Source organism: Pezoporus occidentalis, unplaced genomic scaffold (assembly GCF_034315485.1).
Source record: "Pezoporus occidentalis ecotype Australia unplaced genomic scaffold, CSIRO_AGI_Poc_V1 ctg19, whole genome shotgun sequence".
In the NCBI taxonomy this organism is placed as follows: domain Eukaryota; kingdom Metazoa; phylum Chordata; class Aves; order Psittaciformes; family Psittacidae; genus Pezoporus; species Pezoporus occidentalis.
The window spans coordinates 9,019,310-9,038,382 of NW_026913748.1; the positions used below are offsets into that span (position 1 = coordinate 9,019,310).

The window sequence follows — 19,073 nt, forward strand, 5'->3', positions numbered from 1 at the left end:
AGGAAAAATGACACTGGGGAGAGATCGCTGTGAGTGTCGGGGAGCGGCGATGGGGCTGCGCTTCTGGCCGCCGCCTTGCTCTCCCCGCCCGCGGACAGGGGATGCTGAGGGCAGGGTAGGGCAGTGCGGAGGAAGCGAGGGCTGTGGCCGCCGTCTCCCGGCCCCTCTCGCCTGCCGCCGGGGGCTGCGGCGCTCCCGCCGAGAAGCCGGCGCTGCCGGAGCCGGTGAGCGGCTCTCCCCACCCCTTCCCGTGCATCACCCAAACTCCTGGCAGGGGAGACACCCTCCGCTGCCGCCTTCGCTTCCTCCTCCTCCTTCTTTTCCTCCTCCTCCTCCTCCCTCCCGCTGCAAACCCCAAATAAAAGGGGCGGGGGGCGGCAGGATGCGCCGCTCGGCGGGGAGGTCGGTGCCGCCGCCGCCGGCAGCCTGATGCTGCCGCAATTCGCCATTGCCGGGCACGGCTTGGAGCGGAGTGGAGGGAGGCGAGGGGCAGAGGAGCACCAGCCCCCCCTGCCCAGCAGCCCCCTTGGGCCGCGGCCGCCGTCCCCCCCAATGCCCGGCAGCCGCCGGAGAGGGGCCCCGGGGGCCCGCTCTTGTCTCCTCTGGCTCTTTGTGTTGCTGAAGGTAAGGGCCGGGGAAGGGGAGGGGTGCGGGTCCCCCTTTTCCGAGGGCGCCGAGCCCCCTCCGCGCCGCCTTTGTGTGCTTTCCAGGCGGGACCGAGGAGCCCGGGGACGGCGGGTGGCCTCGCCCGCTCCGCCTCTCCCGCGGGGCGGCGGAGGCTGGGGCTGAGCCCCTGCTGGCTCTGCTTTGTGCTCCCGCGGGGAACCACGCAGGGTCTGCCTGTGGATGTGGGGGGACTGGGGAGAGAGGCGGCGGTGCGACCCCTCGGTCCGCCATCCGACGGGCGGGCAGCCCGCGGCGGGATACGTTCCCTCTCCCAAAGCCCCACCGAAAGTGCCGGCAGCCCGGAGGAGCTGCGGCCGCGCTTCTTCCCATCCTCTACCTCCTCCGAAGTTACCCGGCCCTCAACTGGGAGTGCCGAGAGAGGGGCCATGCGGTGTTCTTAGAGGTGTTGCCCGCAGGGCCGGGCCGTGCCGGGGTCCGCGCTGTCCTTCAGCACCGCCCGGCTCCGGAGAGACGCGTCCCGCCGCGACGTGTTCCCTGTTAAATGTCTCTTACCGTTCATTCACCCCTACCCCGCAAGAGAACCCTTGTGAAAACGCATCCAACAAAGGGGCGGGTGGTGTATCGCGGTGGTTTTAACGCTGCTTTCTGATCAGCCCCGTGCAGTGTTCAGGCTCAGCCTATATTCTTGGTAGATTAATTTTTCAAAGTTCTGCTTAATACTGCAAGCTTGGTTTCACATGACATTCTCTATCTTTACACTGCTGCTCCTTTAATGTTTTTTTCAGGCATATTTAATATTCTGCCTGTAACTTAGAAAAGAAAATGTATGTGGCATCTAGGTGAACACCGCTGACTATAAATGTCACTGCCCTAACGTACAGTGTTCAGTGCTACTAAAAACTTTGTTGTATATTTGTCAGTCACTGTTAAGCAGAACTCCACAGCTAAGGACCTGACCTCTCAGAGTCCTATAAATGTAAATGTTCTGTGGAAATCAGCAGAAGTCCCTGTGTGAATAACAGTTTGCAGGATCATGTCCTAGAACAGCAGCGGTGTCACTTCTAAAATTGACATTGCATTGACGGAACTATTTAAAGGGAAGCTTTCACAGCATCTGTTCACATATAGTAGTCAACTGTCAGCTGTCTCATTTTCATAAGTGCTGAAACATACATTTATGCAAGATAAGATGTTAATGTACAGACAAAGTTTTGTTCCTTGGATTTTGGTGATTTTGTTTTTTTTTATTATTTTATTTTTATTTTAAAGTAAGAACTGTGAACATTATGGCCCAGCAGAAAGGTAAAGGTTCTAGTTTGTTCCTGAATATAGAAGTTCACAGTTTTAAGTAGTTGTTTTATCCCACAATCACAATTCATGATAGGTAGTTTAAATTTGTAAAATACTATACTTATAAGTAATGGATCTCAAGAATGAATATCAAGAAATTTGGTAATGTTTGAAGGTAGCAAAGGCCTCGGGTTTTCATTCTGTTGGAAAGAAACCATTGCTTCTGAACCAAATAAAACTCAGACCAACCAGGACTGGAATGACAAAAAAAGCTGATGAGAATTATCAGAATTTTTTAGTGTGAGGGAAGGTAAAGCTGTAACTCAAGATAGAGCTGCATCAGTGACACTATGTCACAGATTCATGTAATGGATCATGGCTTTGATTGGATAGCAAGTCTACTGTCATTAGTTATCTTGTATGTTAGACACTACAGTAAGTGAAGAGCTGAGACTTTGGTGGATGCTCAAAGTAAGCATGATTACAGGGGAGAAGTTGTAGAAGCAAGAGCAGTGCTAGTTTCAAATCACTGGACTAAGACTATTTTCCTGAGCTTGAAATTCACTTTGTTTTCTTTAATGTCTACATATGTTTTTGCAGTGACAAATAATTGCAAGCAGCTAATTTTAAAACAAGGCATTTCTCTAGTTTTGTGCTGTTTAGTTCTGCCAACCTGTTGAAATACTACTAAAATTATCCAGCCTCAGGTTATTAGATTGATGTTTCTCCTGGAAGTTAAACTCATTGAGAAAGAAGTATCATTGAACTGATGAATCTGAAGACAGACAAAACTGATGTCTGTGTACTTGCTGTTTCAGCCTTAGCAGCCCAAATGTCACTTGCTAAGCTGTACTGACTTGATGTGGCCTTGATATACCCATCTGGCAATTTGTAAAATCATCAGCAGACTTTGCACGGTAGTAAAACTGCTCAAAGCACATTTTCTCTTCCATTTCTGTTGTTATTTCAGGGTGCAAAGTAATAGTGCAAACTTATTCTAACTCCTGGTGCTGTCTGAGGTTGCTGGTACAGCCAGTGACAAAAGGAGATCAAACAGGGATATTACACACTGCATGTTTTGTGCCTGATATTGTTGCCCATGGGCTAGTAATATTTAGTTCCTTCTTTCACAGTGCAGTGTGAAAGCTTTCTGTACTCTAGGGTAATACCATAATCTTTCTTTTTGGAAACACAGCAATGAAATCTTGAACCTTCATAATTCTCTTTTTCGGTGTTTTTCTCATGTGATGGCTAGTTTAGAAACTAGCAGAAGAAAGGCATTGTGTGCGAGCTCTGATATTGATATGGATTTACAGTACTTGGCAGAGGAACAGGGCTGAGTCCTGCTTCAGAGAAAAGCCTCCAGCCATTCTGCTGTGGGAATCTCAGTTAATATATAGCCATTTTGCAACGGGTCTGCGTTGTCCGGTGTTCCAGTCTGAAGGGCTGGAAGGCATAGTCTTTAGCTGCTTGCTTTGTAATTGTCTCATTTTGGTGTGGTAAAGGCATGGCTGATCACAGTTGAAGGGAAAAGCTGCACATCAGCCAAGTAAAGAACAATAAAAAGTAGACATGTTTGCTGATCCCAGTGACTGATGTTATCTTTCCCATCTTTTCTAGATTCAATCCAGTAACCTTCCCTTAGTCTTGTCTGCGCTGAGCTTTGACCAGTTGAAGTTCTGCCCTAGATTATGCGGCCACTATGTCAGATGCCCCATGCTGTTAGTCACTCACCCCTGTGTGATTTTATGTTTCCTTGCTGTTTTATTTTTGTGGAACAAGCAGAGGACATAAAGCATCTTAAATATGCCAAATCTGATGATGGAGCACAATTTACAATCTATTACACCCCCAAGAGGGTCTGACCAATGCTGTCAGTGGGAAAACAAAGAGAAAGCTTGTCACAGTAGTTCCGAGTAGAACTAAATATGAGGGATGACACTCTTTGGTGAAAATTGTCTCTCCAGAAGACTGAGGTCTGTGTATATCAGTCTTACACATGTTCATCAGGCTCTGCATGTAAAGTGGCAACACTGTCTTTCTTTCTCTTAGCAAGGACAACTTTTTATGTCTAGCAGGTAGACTTCTGTCCACTAGTACATCAGTTTATGGAGTCTGGTGTCATAGTGAAGTCTAAATTCAGGTTTAGATGGACCAAGGCATTCCAAGAGATTTAGATTCTGTAATACTTTACTCAGCACAACCTTACCCAACAAAAGGAAATGTGTTTCTGTTGGTGGCATTTTCAAGAGAATCTGCACTTCATCATCTGAAGCAAAATCTGTACCATCAGGACATTGCCTCTTTTTGTGTGAGAAACATTTTTAAGAGAAAGGGTGACTTCATAGCTGGGAGCCCCAGTGTTTCGTCACTGTTTCCTCCTGTCTGGAAATAAAAAAAACCAAACAAACACACAATGTGAATTTTGGCGGTGGTGACAGTACTGAGTCCTTTTAGCAATCTCTTCTCTCTCTTAGAGATGCTGGCTGAAACTTTTATTGAGAAAACAAGTTTGGGTTTGTTTTTTTTTTCCTCATAACCATATCCTACCAGCACCAAAATAAACCCCCAATCTTACCAATTCATTTTTGTTGGCAAAACTAATGTAAGGTCTCCTCCTGATGGGACAGACTTAGAGGAGCTACTGAGGTAAAACAGTCTGAACTTTTCTGCGTACTACTACTCAAAGACTAATCAGGCCATATGGAAGAGAAAAACATCCTCCCTGCAAAAGCATATACTTTTCTTCTTAAAAGAAATGGTCATCCTTAGCCCCAAACTTCTAGAAGTCATATTCTCTCTTATTTCATTATTTTCATTCATTTTTTCTAGACCAGGGTGATTCTAGAGGGCAAAGCTAATGAAGAGGATGCTTGCATGCCAGCTCATGTTTGTGAAAATGTAGTAGGTGCTTGCAAAACTCTCTACCAGTGGAATACAAGTCTGCTATTACTCTGGCAAATTTCTGATTTCATTGTGGTGAAATGGTAGTGGACCATTGAGAAAAGATCTTTCATCCCTGCAGGAGTTATGAGCCCCAAATTCAAACTGCATGAGGTCATTAAGGCAATTTCTAGGTTGTATCACCTCAGTCAGAAGCTGCACTCAAGGGTGATCCCTCATTCCGGTTAAGACAGGGACTATGCCAAATAAAGATTTACCTGTGGTGAACCCCTGGTGATTCATTAAAGGTCTCACAGATAGTGTGCTGACTGAACTTCAGAAGCCCACTAATATCTGCATTTTTGATGTCAACACACAGAGCAATCCAGGCAGATCATAAAATGACCTTATAGAGCTTCAGAATGGATGTTAAGCTGAACAAAGGCTTGTCTAAACTCATCTTGAGATTTATTTTACCAGACAGTCTCAGCTCTGGCGAGAACTCTGGGTCAGGACAATGAATGTCAAAAAATAAAGCTTTGAAAACAGGTCTTTTTGCTAAACAACTTAAAAGTCTCATAATTAAGTTTGGGTTTAGGTGTTCTTTGAAATTATGTAGTTGGTTGCAATATAAAGAAAAAAAAGAAACTTTTAAATTTAAAACATTTTTAACATTTATCAAGTCTTTACACAGAGTTTAGCACCTATGAGTACTAAGAAAACTAAGGCTACCTTGCTTTTAATGGTGCTGTGTAATCTTGGATGAATAGAGCCAGTGAAGGGACCAACTCCTAAGGAAGAAGCCTGCTTTCTTTATGGTAAGCCAAACATGATGCATTTCATTTCTGGAACACCTTCATTCTCATGCTGGGAAATTACAGTGGCTTTTAAATGAAGGAGTTCCAGAAATAAAATGGTATGCATCATGTCTGGCTTACCATAAAGATAGCACATTGTACCAGAGCAAAAGTAGTATGTGCTGTACTCAAATTACTATGGTTATCTTTGCATTTTCTTTTCTGTTATATGTGTGCATTTAGAGAAGAAATGTTTTACAGTAAGAATCAGTGATGGGAAAGTTGGTGACACAACTGATAGTAACAGGGAAGAGAGCTGGTGATATGTTTTTAAGAGAGAGGAGATATGTTTTTGAGGGAATTTAATAGACTCTGCTTTTAAAATGCTGGTCTTGAGGTGGCAGCTTGGGCAAGAAGACAATATGTGGGATAGGCACTGTGACTGAGTAGAAAACATAATACTGGGGATGGAAAAATTGAGTGAGACATCTAACCATGAGGGTTGAACACTTCAGAGGAGCTGAATGGAAGTAACAGAAGTCAACAACTCTGTGCTATTCTATGTCAGCCAGAGATTTAACATGAGATAGCTGTTTGGTAGATATGAACCTCTTGGGGGATGGAAATCCTAAATGCCTTTTTAAGTACTTTGGGAGAAACAGATAGTGTTGCTTGTCAATCTAACAGTTGTGATTTTAAAATGATTTGACCTCAGTGCTCTTTAGGTGGTTGAGACATAGATCGCCTAGTCATGTCAGAAGTGTTTAAACAACTGCAGCTTCTTCATGTGTTACAGTAGGTTCCCAATTCAGTTATGTTGACTTCTGACTATATAATGCAAAGCCAGGTGTTTGGGATAAGGGAGGTCGGTCCCAGTCACAATGTTGTCCATCAGCAACTCCTATATTAAGAGCTTTCAGTTATTTCCTTGACAGATGCCTAGAATCAGCCAAGAAGGGGCTGTTCTCCAAGACTGAGGGAAGTCACCAGAGCAGATCCCAGACTGTCCCAATCGCCTTGTTACCTTTGTGTAACCGGCTGTTTGGCATATGTCTCTTATCTGCACCACAGCTATTTGGGATCATTTCCTCTTTGTTCATATGGAAGTCATTTTAATGTAGAAGTAATTTTAACATGGAAAATCTTTGCTCCTTGTTGACCTATCAAATGAGAAGGGTCTAGTTCTCATTCCACTTAAAAACAGCATAGAAATCTTAAAATTGAGTAAAAAAAAGAACAAAATAAAAAAAAAAAAAACAAGGAAAAAAACACTATTAAAATGTGGAGAACAGTAGAGATTATTGGTGGTGGTGGGGGAAATCCACAGAAAGAATGCTAATTAGTCTTTTCCCAAAGTACTGCAAGGCAGCTCTAACATTTTCCAACAGCAATGAAATTAATTTATTTATTATTTGCTTAGCGCTGCTGTGCCTAGCTTTGTTCTGTATGCAAAATATCTGCAGACTCTGCCTGAAGTCTGAAAGATAGACACATCAAAATAAGTATGCTCTAGATAACTGAGAAATGATTATCATGTATGCCAGTTGCTGGTGTTCTCTAAGGGGAGGTATGCCTTCCAAACAGAAACAAGTCACAATTGCTTCCCCCAGGAGCTAAGCAGAGGGTTTTTTTGTTGTTATTGTGGTTTGCTGCTTTAGTTTTAATTCGGTATTGATTTCTACAGGATGTTGCTCACCAGAGCTTCTGGACATTTACATCAGTTTAAAACATCAAAAAATAATTAATAATCAATGTGACTTTAATCCCTTCAAAGAGAGCCTATTAACCTACAGAAAATGCTCTAGCTCACAATAGCTTCATGAAAGTAATTGTAAGCAGGGCAAGAGATGAAAGCGGGAAACATCACTTGGATATTTTTGGGCTTTTTTGAAGAGAACTTTTATTCAAAACAGAGAACATGGCTAATATTTTATTGCAGTCAGCTTACTGTAAATTGGGAGGTTTGGGGTTTTTATTAATTTTTCTTTCCCTACCTTGGCTGCCCCTGCCTAATCTTGTACTGAAATTATCTTGAGTCATCAGTGTCTGCTTCTAAGGAAAATATTATGATGTCACAAAATCAATACTGGAGAATCCTATACAGTAATCCCTTTTCAAGGAAGTCCATTAAATCAATGCCTCTCCTTCTCTGGGTAATGACTGTAGAATCAAGCCCTCTGATTTCGCTGTGTGAAGGAATAAGCAGATGGGGAGGGATTTTACATAATTAACTGGCTGTTATTAAATACAACAAGAAAAATTGTGACATTTTCTGTAAGACAAATGAATACATAGTGAATACTTAAGCATATTTCAAAACGATCTCTGGTATAAAATTACTTCTGCTTTGGGTTACAAAATGTGCTAAACCAAAAATGCTTTTTTATTTTTAAGACTTTTTTGAAAACTAACTGAAGACTCCATAGGCTCTGAAGCACCTTCAAATTTCCTCAGAAGCATTGTGGGAAATCATGAAAACTGCAGAATAGTGACAACATATGATTGTCACCAGCATTTAACAGAAATGGAGGCACTCCAAGAATACGGATAATAATTCTGCCATCTCACCTGTTGTTTATGTGCAACATTGACCTCTGTTAGTTGGAACTAGAACTGATGGGTTGCCTCTCATTTTTAGGATGCTGGGAGCTATCAGAGAGTCTTCTGTGCTTCTGGGAACAGGTCCAAAATCCAAACGAAGTCAATGGATGTCTTTATGTTGCTTTAAATGAGCTTTGGATCAAGCTGTAGCGGGAAGACCTGTGATCTCAGCTGGGTGATGCCGTGAAGTTTGACATGCAGCACAGAGTTAACTGTAATATGCAGGTGACCTTGGGCTCACCGCAGTGTTGGTAGCGCAAACTGGAGGCCACTGGATCGTTTTGATTTTTTGGAATCTGAGAGTCTGATAACTTAAAGATACTCCCCAAAAGATAAATCTTGAGCAACCTTTTTGCTTAGGAAGTAGCTGTACTGCAAGAATTGGTTTGTTGTAATCCCCTGCTGGCGCCAGTGTAATAAGAGCACACTTGAATGCTTCTGCTCTTACAAGAGGAGCTTCTTTGCAGGAAACTTAAGTTTTGTAACTAGCACTAGGCAAACATAGGGTGGTTTTCTCCTGGCAGAGCCATAAGCCTCCTCTTTCTCTTCCTTTGCACATTTCAGGGACTGTTCAAATAAGAGTTCAGATTTAAATATGTTTCAACATATACCTGCTTTTGCTGGCATTGCAGTATAAACACAGGTACATTGGATGGAAACCAAATTCTACACCAATACCTGATACTTGTGTATGGATCTGAACAATATAGCTGATCCCTGCTTCTTTAACAGGCTAGCTGATTTAAAAGCAAAATTAAAACCCAATGACAATCAGAGGCCTTTGAATTTCAGATCGTAAACTCTCATCCTGCTCTGCTCGGGTGCAATCTGAAGACAGGCATTATTACCTAGACTCTTTCACTTGCACTCTTCCAGTTAATTACCGAACGGTAGACTTCCATATCTGTGATCACACAAATGGAAATAGCAGTTCAAAATATATTCACATACTTATCTGAAATGCAGAAGGAACCAGAATTTGAGAAGTAATTTAAGATAGGTGTCTGGAAAATAATTTTTATCCAAAGGGCAAATGCACAGCCAAATTAAATGCTGTCAACGAGCCCAAGTTATGTATTGAGTAGCAGAGCTGCTCTTGCTTGGAGGGAACGCATGTGGAGTGAAATTCTCTTCTTCATGAAAGGAATTCAGCAGAAACTGGATATTTTCTTACATGTGCGCCCAGAACAGTTGTGAAGATTAATTGAGTTCTCTCTGTATCTGCATGGACATGTTTCTGTTTGGTTTAAAACTTGATAATTAGAGGGGTGAATAGTTAAAAGAAGCTAACAATAGCAGCAAGCTAAAAAAAGAAAGTTTTGGCCCTTTGACTATAGTGCTTTGCAACAGCTTTATGATCAGGGTGCTTTTATTTTTAGCTGAAAGATTTTTTTATTATTATTTTTTCTGGAGGTAGGGATTTGTTGCCTTTATGAGTGCTGGTTATATGATTAAAGCATATGAGAGCTAGTGGATACCTAGTGGATATAGCATTGGTTTTAACGGAAAGAATCAATCTTGCCTTTGAAATGTTTAGGCTAATGTGATTTGGTTTTCTAAGATGATAATTTACCATCTCTGTGTTTGTCTGGTGTCCTGTATGGTGTATGGGTCTCATGGTGCTCTAGAAAGAAAGGGTCAGATTTTCTCATGCTTATTTCCCAATGTAATAAATTATTGCATTGAGGTTCAACAGCGCAACGGAACTGGGCTTGCAGCAAGCTATCTTGTCTAGAGTGAGGAAAGCCAAGGGCTGCTGTGTTGGACTGCTTGCAGATGCGGTGCTAAGACTGTGGGTCAGAAGCAAGGCATGATTGTCTTAAAAAATGTTGAGACAAAAGCCACAGTGGTGTTGTAAGCTGGATGTGGTCTGGTTGGCTATCACTGGACAGCTCTAGGTTTTGCTGACTTCTTTTGGAATGTCATAGGCATGTTCTCATTTATCCTTCTAGCTAGATTTATGCTGACTAATGCTGATAATCCTCGCTCCACTGCATAGCTGGGGGTGTGCTGGGGGTGTACAATTCACGCTGACCAACTGCAGCATGTGGGGAAAGGGGGGAGCAAGAGACTCCAACGGGCCAGCTGAGAAAGCAAATGATTCAGAATTGTCCCCTGGTTGTCAATAAAATGGCAAATGCTGTAGTATAGAGCGGGGACTGCACATCTCTGAGGATATAGGGAAATGTATTAACTGTTCAGAATCAAACAGTAATTTAGGCTGGAAGGAACATCTAGAGGCCATCAGATCTGAGCCTCAGCTCAAAACAGGGTCAGGTAAGTTGGGGGCTAAGGGTCATGTTTGGATGAGTTTTGAGTATCTGAGAAGATGGAGATTCTACCACCTCTCTGGACAGCCTCTTAGGGCACAGCAGGAAACAAATGACAATCAGTTAAACCTTTTTCAAAATCATGAATTGGGACTCAAAAGTATGAAACCATCTTATTAACTTGACCTTATTTTTTTCCCTTAAATTCATTTAAAATAATTTTAGGCCATCTTTCTTTGTAGAATTTGAAACTCTGGGTTACAGTCACAGGCTTTATGCTGAAGTCAGCTGCTTTTTCTTGCATTCATCAGCGCCTTGAAACTTGAGCCTTAAATATAACATGAAGGATAAAATTCTTAGAGCTGCTGTTGTTAGAACGTGCCTTAATTATCACTTAAACTTTCTGCAGAGTCAGGCAGGTATCTGCCATCACGACACATTCGTTTCACAGCTTCACATTTCTCGTGAAGGCTTTTTGATTGAGATTTTTTTTTCTTCTGTGAGGAGAACCATGTCTTCATATATTTGACAAGCTTAGGTCTTAGTCATGCAGGAAACCATTAAAGCTTCACCGTGGGGGTACTTGTGAGTAATGTGAATGAAAGGCTGTTGGGAATGGGCTTGCCTCTGTCCTATGGCTTTGTGCTGGAGCAGAGGAATTGGTCATCACTGCATTGAGTTAGAGAAAATTGTAAGAATCAAGGTGTAAAATACTTGTGTCAAGGGAATATGTGGAATCCTTTCTGGAAATTTCCCTTGTGCTTTTTTCATTGATAACCACTGCTCCTCAAATCAATAGATTACAGTGACTCGATACTTTTAATGAGCTCCAAAGGAACAGTTACTTTGGACTGTGATTACAGTTTCTGCTGCCTGACTCCACATCATGCTAGCATTTTATTACTAACAATTTATAATGTTGAAAGGGAGGCCGGATTTGGTGATTCATTTTTTTTTTTCACAGGTTTTGCCTTGAAATTATGTTAGCTCATATGTTTACTTGTCTGTGCTAGGATACAGGTTTCTTTCTTTTTTTTTTTTAACTACAGGATATAGAATAGTAAAAAAAATACCCTCCAACTAAAAATAAAAACACCACCAAAAAACTAAAACCCAAACAAAAACCTGCCAGTCAAGTTTTAAAAGTCTCCAACATGGCTGTTGTTCTATGGCCCCTACTTCTTCCAGTTCTATTCCATTGAATCCTGATTTTCAAACAATATCACCATACAAAAGCCTTCTGCTTACAGCTTTGAAAAGTCAAATCTTCCAGTGAATAACACAAAAACATATCTTACAGTTCCAAAAGAAAGAAAAAAAAATCTCATAATGTCATCTGTTAGAAAAGCAAAATGATGCTTTTCCCCTGAAGACACTACAATGCCAGATTTAATTTATTTTGGGAAGAAAGAGAGACTATTCTGTGGAACGTGCTTACCACTTGTGAAGCGAAAGGTGTCAGCAGAGGGTGTGAAGATATCCTTGAGAACAGAGCTTACACAGAGCCAGACGAGTTTATAGAATAAAGGAAAAACCTCTGCACTTTAGTATAAAAGAAATGGATAGAAGGGATTGCGATGTCATACACAGCCTAGGGCGGATCAGCTGTGCTCAGACTGTGTATTCAGAAAGTTTGGCTCTCTAATCCTAACTCTTCAAAGCTAGATTTAGCTACGCCAAACTCCATGGCCTTCACTGTGCAAGGAGGGTGCTGTGAAGGAGGACACCTTGAGGTCCACTTCCCACGCTGCTGCACCCAGCAGAGCTTCAGGGCATGTGGGAAAGGGCTCCAGACTGAAACAGCTCTGCCACAGGGCCCTTTGCCTGCAATGCAATTTAAATGCATGATTTCATCTGATATTAAATAATTTGGAAGGCTTATAGATTATTAACACAGGGATTGTCTGAGAGTTGCATGTCAAATGGATACAGGAGTTTCATATACACTCTGGTTTTCCATACCGTGTCATTTCTTTTTGTCCTTAACAAGTTTAAAGAATGAAGTCTAGTGGTGTCAGCTGATGCCTGGGATTGGTCCTTTACGTTTTTATCCAGAAACGCTACCCTGTTCCTACAGTACTGCGTGATGGATGGCTGGTAATTGCTGGATGCCCACTGTGAATTTTCAATTATAATGAAAAGTCTTTTTGCATTAGGAGATGATCCTCAACCTGAATGAGGGGAAGCAGATGGACTGCAGAGATGTCTGCATCCTGCACCCAGGAATGCGTGTGCTACATTAAGAAGGCTAATAAAGCGGGAGGGGAGTGTCCCCTTCTGCCCCGTGATAAATCCATCTCTGTGCTGTCAGAAATGGCTATAGAATGGGAGCTCTGGGATTTTTCTCCGCGCAAATGATCTAGTCTCTTCTATCTTTTTTCCTCTTTGCGTACTGGCATATTCCTTCTCTGCAAGTATTTATCCAAAGTCTTTACTTGGAGTGTTGGACTAAAGGTCATATCCATTTTTTTTTCTCTTATCTTTCTCTCCTTTTTTTTTTTCCTTCTGTAGTCACTCTGTTTCTAAAGATGGCAAATTAAATAACTGATGATTTATTCTGATGCCAGAAGGCCTTCGTAATATGCATATTAGGTTTTAGTGTATTTTTCCTTTATGCATCTCAGTGCTTTCAATTTGTATGCAGAGCCATCCTCTTACCATGAACTCCTATGCCCAGAGCTGAGGATTATGTTCTTATCCAACATATGTACTCAGCCTGAAATGCTAAATCTCTGCTACTAGAGGAATGGAAAGATGTTATGGTTAAAGGAGTTATATCAAATTAACCAGTCAGATCACACTATAAATCATTTCTGGTGAGAGGCAAGATAAAGATACTCCCTGAATGTTTGTGTCCCCTGACCAACACTAACTCTAAATTTAAATATTGGTGCTCTGACTGTGAGAGATTAAACAAATATGTATTTTAATTAAAAAAAAATCAGATTTGTGACAGCAGTGGAGGAGTTTCTGTGGACGCTGTTTTGCACAAGAGCAGTCAGATTTTGGTAGTCTGTAGCATGGGGACTGTGGAAACAAAGGACGGCAGTGGCATAGTGGAGCCTGAGTTGTTCCCACACCCCTTTAGCCAGCCTGGTTCTCACTGGGAGAATAGAAGCAGTTACTGCAGGACTCGACCTGCTGGTGCCCCTGTCTCATCCTGTTTCTATTGCAACAGTTCAGATAGAAGGAGAAGAGAGGGCAGGATAACTCACCTGGCTTTGTAGCTCCCCCCATTATACGTCAGGAATTTCCCACTGATGCTGGCTGTCAGCATGTACCTTTGCAGGTGCAAGGATGACTTTGGGGTGGGGCATGGGAGGGTGGTGGCTGGGACCTGCTGTGGTGTTGGGGAGGATCCAGTGGCTCTTACATTCCAGCTTTGCCTGCCTGGGAGTCATGCCAGAGCTCACCAAGCCAGCCTTGCTAGCATTGCCTTCTTAATGGTGCTCCTCCATCCCTGCAACTCTGCACTGGAGAAGGGTGCTTTATCTTCCCGTTTCCAGAGAAAGGAAGCATTCCTAGCTGAGTAGAAGGCAGCAACACTATGTTTTTATCTGCTCCTTTCCCTTTGAGGTCATTTGTATCCTGAAAGGGAGGAAGCAGAAGACACTGGGTCCTCTTCCACAGTGCAACTGGATTGCACTAGTGCATCCCTCTGTGATACACAGCTGGTACAAGCCACAGAGGGATTGCAGTGGTACCTCAGCTCAGATGTTTTCTGAGGGCTTATGTTACCATGGCACATTATCACATTGTCATAACAGAGTGCTGAGTGGCACCTAAAATGCTGGTGGGGGGCTTATCCATGGATAAGCTACAGGCTAATCTGGTTTTCAGTCTGTGTAACTAGGTTCAGTACTTGAGGGAGATAGGAGAGTGTCTCTGAGACAGCATCTTGTTGGAGGGTTGAAAGAAATTTCTAGAAAAGTGCAAAGACGAATCTTTCCTTTGCCTTTCCCTCATGAATTAAATACAAGATGATTTCATTTTTTTAATGGCAGAATACGTGGATGTTTTATTTATTAATGCTGGGCTAAAAATATTGTAGTGGTTGGGTATTCAAAGGGTTTGAAAGGCAAAATAGTAATTTGGATTGACTGGCAAAACTTATTTTATAGTTCTTGCCATGACAGAGGAGCCTAAGAAGCTTCCCAGCAAATCAGCAAATATTTCAATTCTCCAGAAAGAACATTTCAGTCCTAAGCTTTCTAGCCCTCTTTAAAGAAAAATTGAGGAAGCGACAGCCAGTCAAGGAAAATTCAGCAATTTTAACAACCATTTCCTGGTATTCACCAGTACTTGTAATTGTCAGATATAGGTATTTTTCCAAGAATAAAATACTAGCCTATTTCTTGCATTTATCCTTTCTAGAGTTTGTCCCTTCACTATTGTTTCCTTGGCCTCTTTCCAGCCCACTTCTTCCCCTGCTGTTTCACTTGTCATCTCTTCTCGCTATTCTCAGCCTTCATTCTCCTCTACCTGCACTTACCTCTGCTCAAGTCACTTTGGTTCACACCCAGCCTCTCTCACCCTCCTCATGTAAACCCTGTAACCTCATTTCTCAAGCATTTTGCTTTCCAATTCTATGTGAAGTTGTATTTCTCCAGTAAACATTTTGGATTGCATTTTATAGCAGTCAAAGAAGAGGCTTCTTTGCACACACCATTTGCAGCCATTTAGCCCAGTTCAATAGTTAACTTGCAGTGGAATGCTAAATAGTCACAAAAAGACTATGATTGCATGAAAAGACTATTTTTGTGAAAATAGCTGCTATTCAAATACAGATTATATTTCGGGGGGGGGGGGGGGGGGGGAGAGCCAATTACTGTGCTTAGTCACCTACACTGTGAATTCAAATGAACTTCACCTAAAGCAATGGTGTTCCATTGAATTGCACCAAATTTAACTAAAATCAGCATCGGTCCCCATAAGTTTCAGCTTGGCTGGCTATAACAGTGCTAGGGTTTCATAACCTTGTCCTGGTTATAGTTCATAGAATCACAGTATATGTGAGGTTGCAAGGGACCTTTGGAGGTCTTCTGGTCTAATACCCCAGCTCCATCTAGAACCACTTGCTCAGGACTGTGGGCACACAGCTTTTGGATATGCTTACATGGATCCTCACAAACTCTTTGGGAAACACATCACCACCAGTTGGCCATATACCACTGCCAGCTGGCCCTAGGGTACAAGCACAGAATCAACACATAGCAGGCATTTGATATAGATACACTATTGAAAAATAGAAATAGATCAACTTATTTTTTCCCAAAACTAAAAATTATTTCATGCTTAGAAAAATGTGGTTGTTTACACTGTAATCTTTAGAAGTATAGGGGCTCCAAAGTCTTTGTGAAGAGCTTAAAATTGGTATTTACTGTCTCTGCTTCCCCTTTTCTCCCCTTTCATCTCTTCTTGGAAAGCATTTAATGCAAGTTTGGGTATTTATTTGTGTCTGACTTACATATATTCCCTCCGTACTGTGAGCTTTCTGGTAGATAAATTGGTCCTTCTCTACACCAGGAGAGGTTGATGGCCCATAAAATAGATTTTCCAGGACTATTGCTATGGCTATGTGATTTATGCCAAGGCCCTCCCTGAGTTCTAAAGCCACAATTACTAACAAAGTAGTGCTTCCACACAAAATATTGGAGTTTATTTGGTCACATGACCTTGCTTTTGGATATTAAGTTTTAAGTTCTTACAATTTTTGCTAGAAAACCAGTCACTCTATAGATTTGTGAAAGCAAATAAATAATAAACTAAAGCATGTTTTGTGAACTCTGTCTTCAAAGAGTTTCACTGCAGGTCTCTAATTCATGGGTGGAAAGCTTGTGGCTAGGTTCAGGCTCTTATATCAAAGGATTTGAACAGCAGCTGTGAGCTGCAGCTGTGAATGGCGTGGGAGCTCTTCAAGAGAAGTGTCCTGCTAAAGGCACAACAACCAGCTTTGCTGGTGTGTGGGGTTCCCAAGCAGGTGGTGCAGCTGGACTAGTGGCTCTGGGAGAGTGTTGAATGGCATTTGGGTTACATAGCAGCAGGCAGGGGCTGAGCCGTGGAGCTGAAGAAGGTACACATGGTGGGGACAAACAAGCAATCCTCAGATGGCCGTGCCAAGGATCATGTGGTTTTGCAGATAGTTCCTCTTCTTCCTTCCAGAAATTCTGTCCATGCTCATATACATGACTTTACAAATCTTCCTGAGTTTCTGAACGTCTTACAGCCAGAACGAGTTAGACGCTACACATAGGAGGTACTAGGCTGTGGAGCCTTGTGTAAGCAGTAGGTCCAACCTTCCCAGAGTGCTGAAACCGCTGTGCACATGCAGGGTAACTTACAGAGTTAAGAGGAAAGTGTTACCGTTTTGCTTCTCAATGTGTTAGGAAGCACTGCAAATGCCTTCAGAAGCATCTGCATGTGTGTTTCTGTACAAGTCCAGCAGTTTGGTCTGCTTAATCCCACACACTAACATAATAACAGGTGGACCAGCAAGACAGTAGCTTGTTTACTCTGAAGTTAATGTTACTCTTTCCACCTTATTTCCTTCTATAAAGGTGGTAGGTCTGGGCCACAGGTAAGGACCTTTTTGCCCCAGTGCCTACTTGCAGGCATAGACCTCATCCATAGCGCTGTGCCTAACCTGGAACATGTGACTTTGACAGTGACCCACATCCCAACGCCCAGGGACATCCTTAACTAACTGGCTGAACTGAGGCTGGACAATTTCCTCTCTTCAGTGACTGTATTGACTTCAGACTGTTTTTGCATGCCTCAGGGCCAACTTGAGTACCAACTCTAAGACCCGACTATGAAATGAGGAGCGAGAAAGCAACTTGCAAAGTACAATATTACATTATGTTTATTACAGTGGTGTCAGGTTTTAGGCTTACCTGGCTCATGTTGCTTCATCCCGGTAGTTTGCTGATTTCAGGAGGCTTCACTTCTTTTTGCACAGAGCAGTCCTGCCCTGTACAAAGCATCGAGTCCCACTCTTGCAGTACCTCTGGGACTTGTCAGACCTGTTTTTTGGAACCAGCCCTGCTTACTACTTCAGCTGTCCTAGTTTTGTGGAGGGTAGCAAGTTCAGCCTTCACAGTGAGTAGTCCAGCAGGCAATGGTAGTAGCAGGAGCAGATGGCTGTGAGAAGACAGGAAAACAAGGAGCAGTTCCTCCTTCTTCTGCTGAGAGCAGGCTGTTGGGTCTGCACAAACCATCTCATGTCTCATCAATTTTAGAAATAAGAGCAAACCCTAGTGGTACTTTGAGCAGGAACCCATCTGGAAAAAGCAGTTCACTAGGAAGGAACTTTTCTTGAGCTTCCCTTCAAGAAGAGTAGGAACTGTTCTTGGCATCTTCATTAAATTTGAAGTCTGGTTGGTCAAACATTGTTTGTGTTTTTATTATGAGCAAAGTCCCTTGTCAGTGGACCATGTGCTAGCCAGTGTTGATCGATGCCCGGTGGTCCAGGGGGTTGCTCTGTCCCAGAAAAATGCCGTGCACGTCATTACAAGTACCAGTAAAAATAATAAAAAAAAAAAAAAAGAAAAAAAAAAAAAGAAGGGGGAGAGAAAAAAGAAAGAAAAAAATCCAAACCAAAAAGCAGATGGGCTTTGTGAATGGGGAATAAGGACAGTCAGTAAGGGGTGGCTGAAATTTTTATGAAGGTGAGAGCAATTTTACCCATGGGAGTTCCTTTACCTTCTGGTCATTTCTAGAAATTATTGATCACCGAGTACATCTAGACCAGTCTTACATCAGCTTCAGCTGAAAAAAAGTCTGGAATTGAAATACATTCAAAATACTTGCCATTGTTAAGTAGATGAAGTGACTGGAACTGGAAGCGTTTACTTTGACGAATCAATTACTATTGTAAAACCCTACTTGGCTGCATTTTGGTAAACTGCAGCTCTGCACTGGAAATGGTAATTTTTAAGTTTTTACTTCAACAAAGGCAGGTAGGAGAGTCTGCTGAAGTGGAAGCATCTCTGCAGATTAGCATGGCACAAAGCATAATTAAATCTTGGCACCTAAAGATGCTGAGATGGGTAGAGAGTTTTAGCACTGTACATGTTAATGTCTGTCTCATCTCCATAGGAAAATGAAAACTAATGATGCTGTATTTAATATTTGAATGATTCCATACCTGTGTTTAATTATAGTTTGTAAACCACAAATCCGATCTTCCTGTTGTTAACACATAAATGAAGATACTGAGTTTTATTTTCTGGTTCTTTTTTATTATAGATTCACATGTCCTTTTGAGACAGCTTATTCGTAATTGCTAAAAAAAGAAACATTTACCAATTAATGTACACTTTTTATAGATGTGTAAAAGCGGCCCTGAAAGGAACGTGTTTGTGGAGAGTTTGAGACCAAGCTGCTCTTGTGTTTTCAAAAGTATATGCTGGGTGAGCTGGGTAACCTGCCTGTGGCAGACCTAGTGTGCTTACAGAGAGGGGAATAGGATCCAGGAGAGCAAACTGCTGCCTGTTCTGATCACAGGAATGAGTGAATTATTGAATACTAAATTTCAGTTATAAGTAATGCATTAACGTCGGTATTACACCATCAGCATTGCCCTTCTGCCCTCAGTAGAACTAGA

The 19,073-nt window shown here is 42.2% G+C and overlaps 1 protein-coding gene across 2 annotated transcripts in view; it reads left to right on the forward strand.

Annotated features, from left to right (window-relative positions):
- Nucleotides 1-210: 210 nt before the first annotated feature.
- PTPRO (protein tyrosine phosphatase receptor type O) overlaps nt 211-19,073 on the forward strand; it is a 154,049-nt gene continuing 135,186 nt past the window's right edge. For both annotated transcript variants that reach the window (XM_062616726.1, XM_062616727.1), the window contains exon 1: nt 211-624. In XM_062616726.1, coding sequence (XP_062472710.1) covers nt 430-624 — 195 coding nt within the window. In that variant the 5' untranslated portion in view covers nt 211-429. The remainder of the gene's footprint in view (nt 625-19,073) is intronic.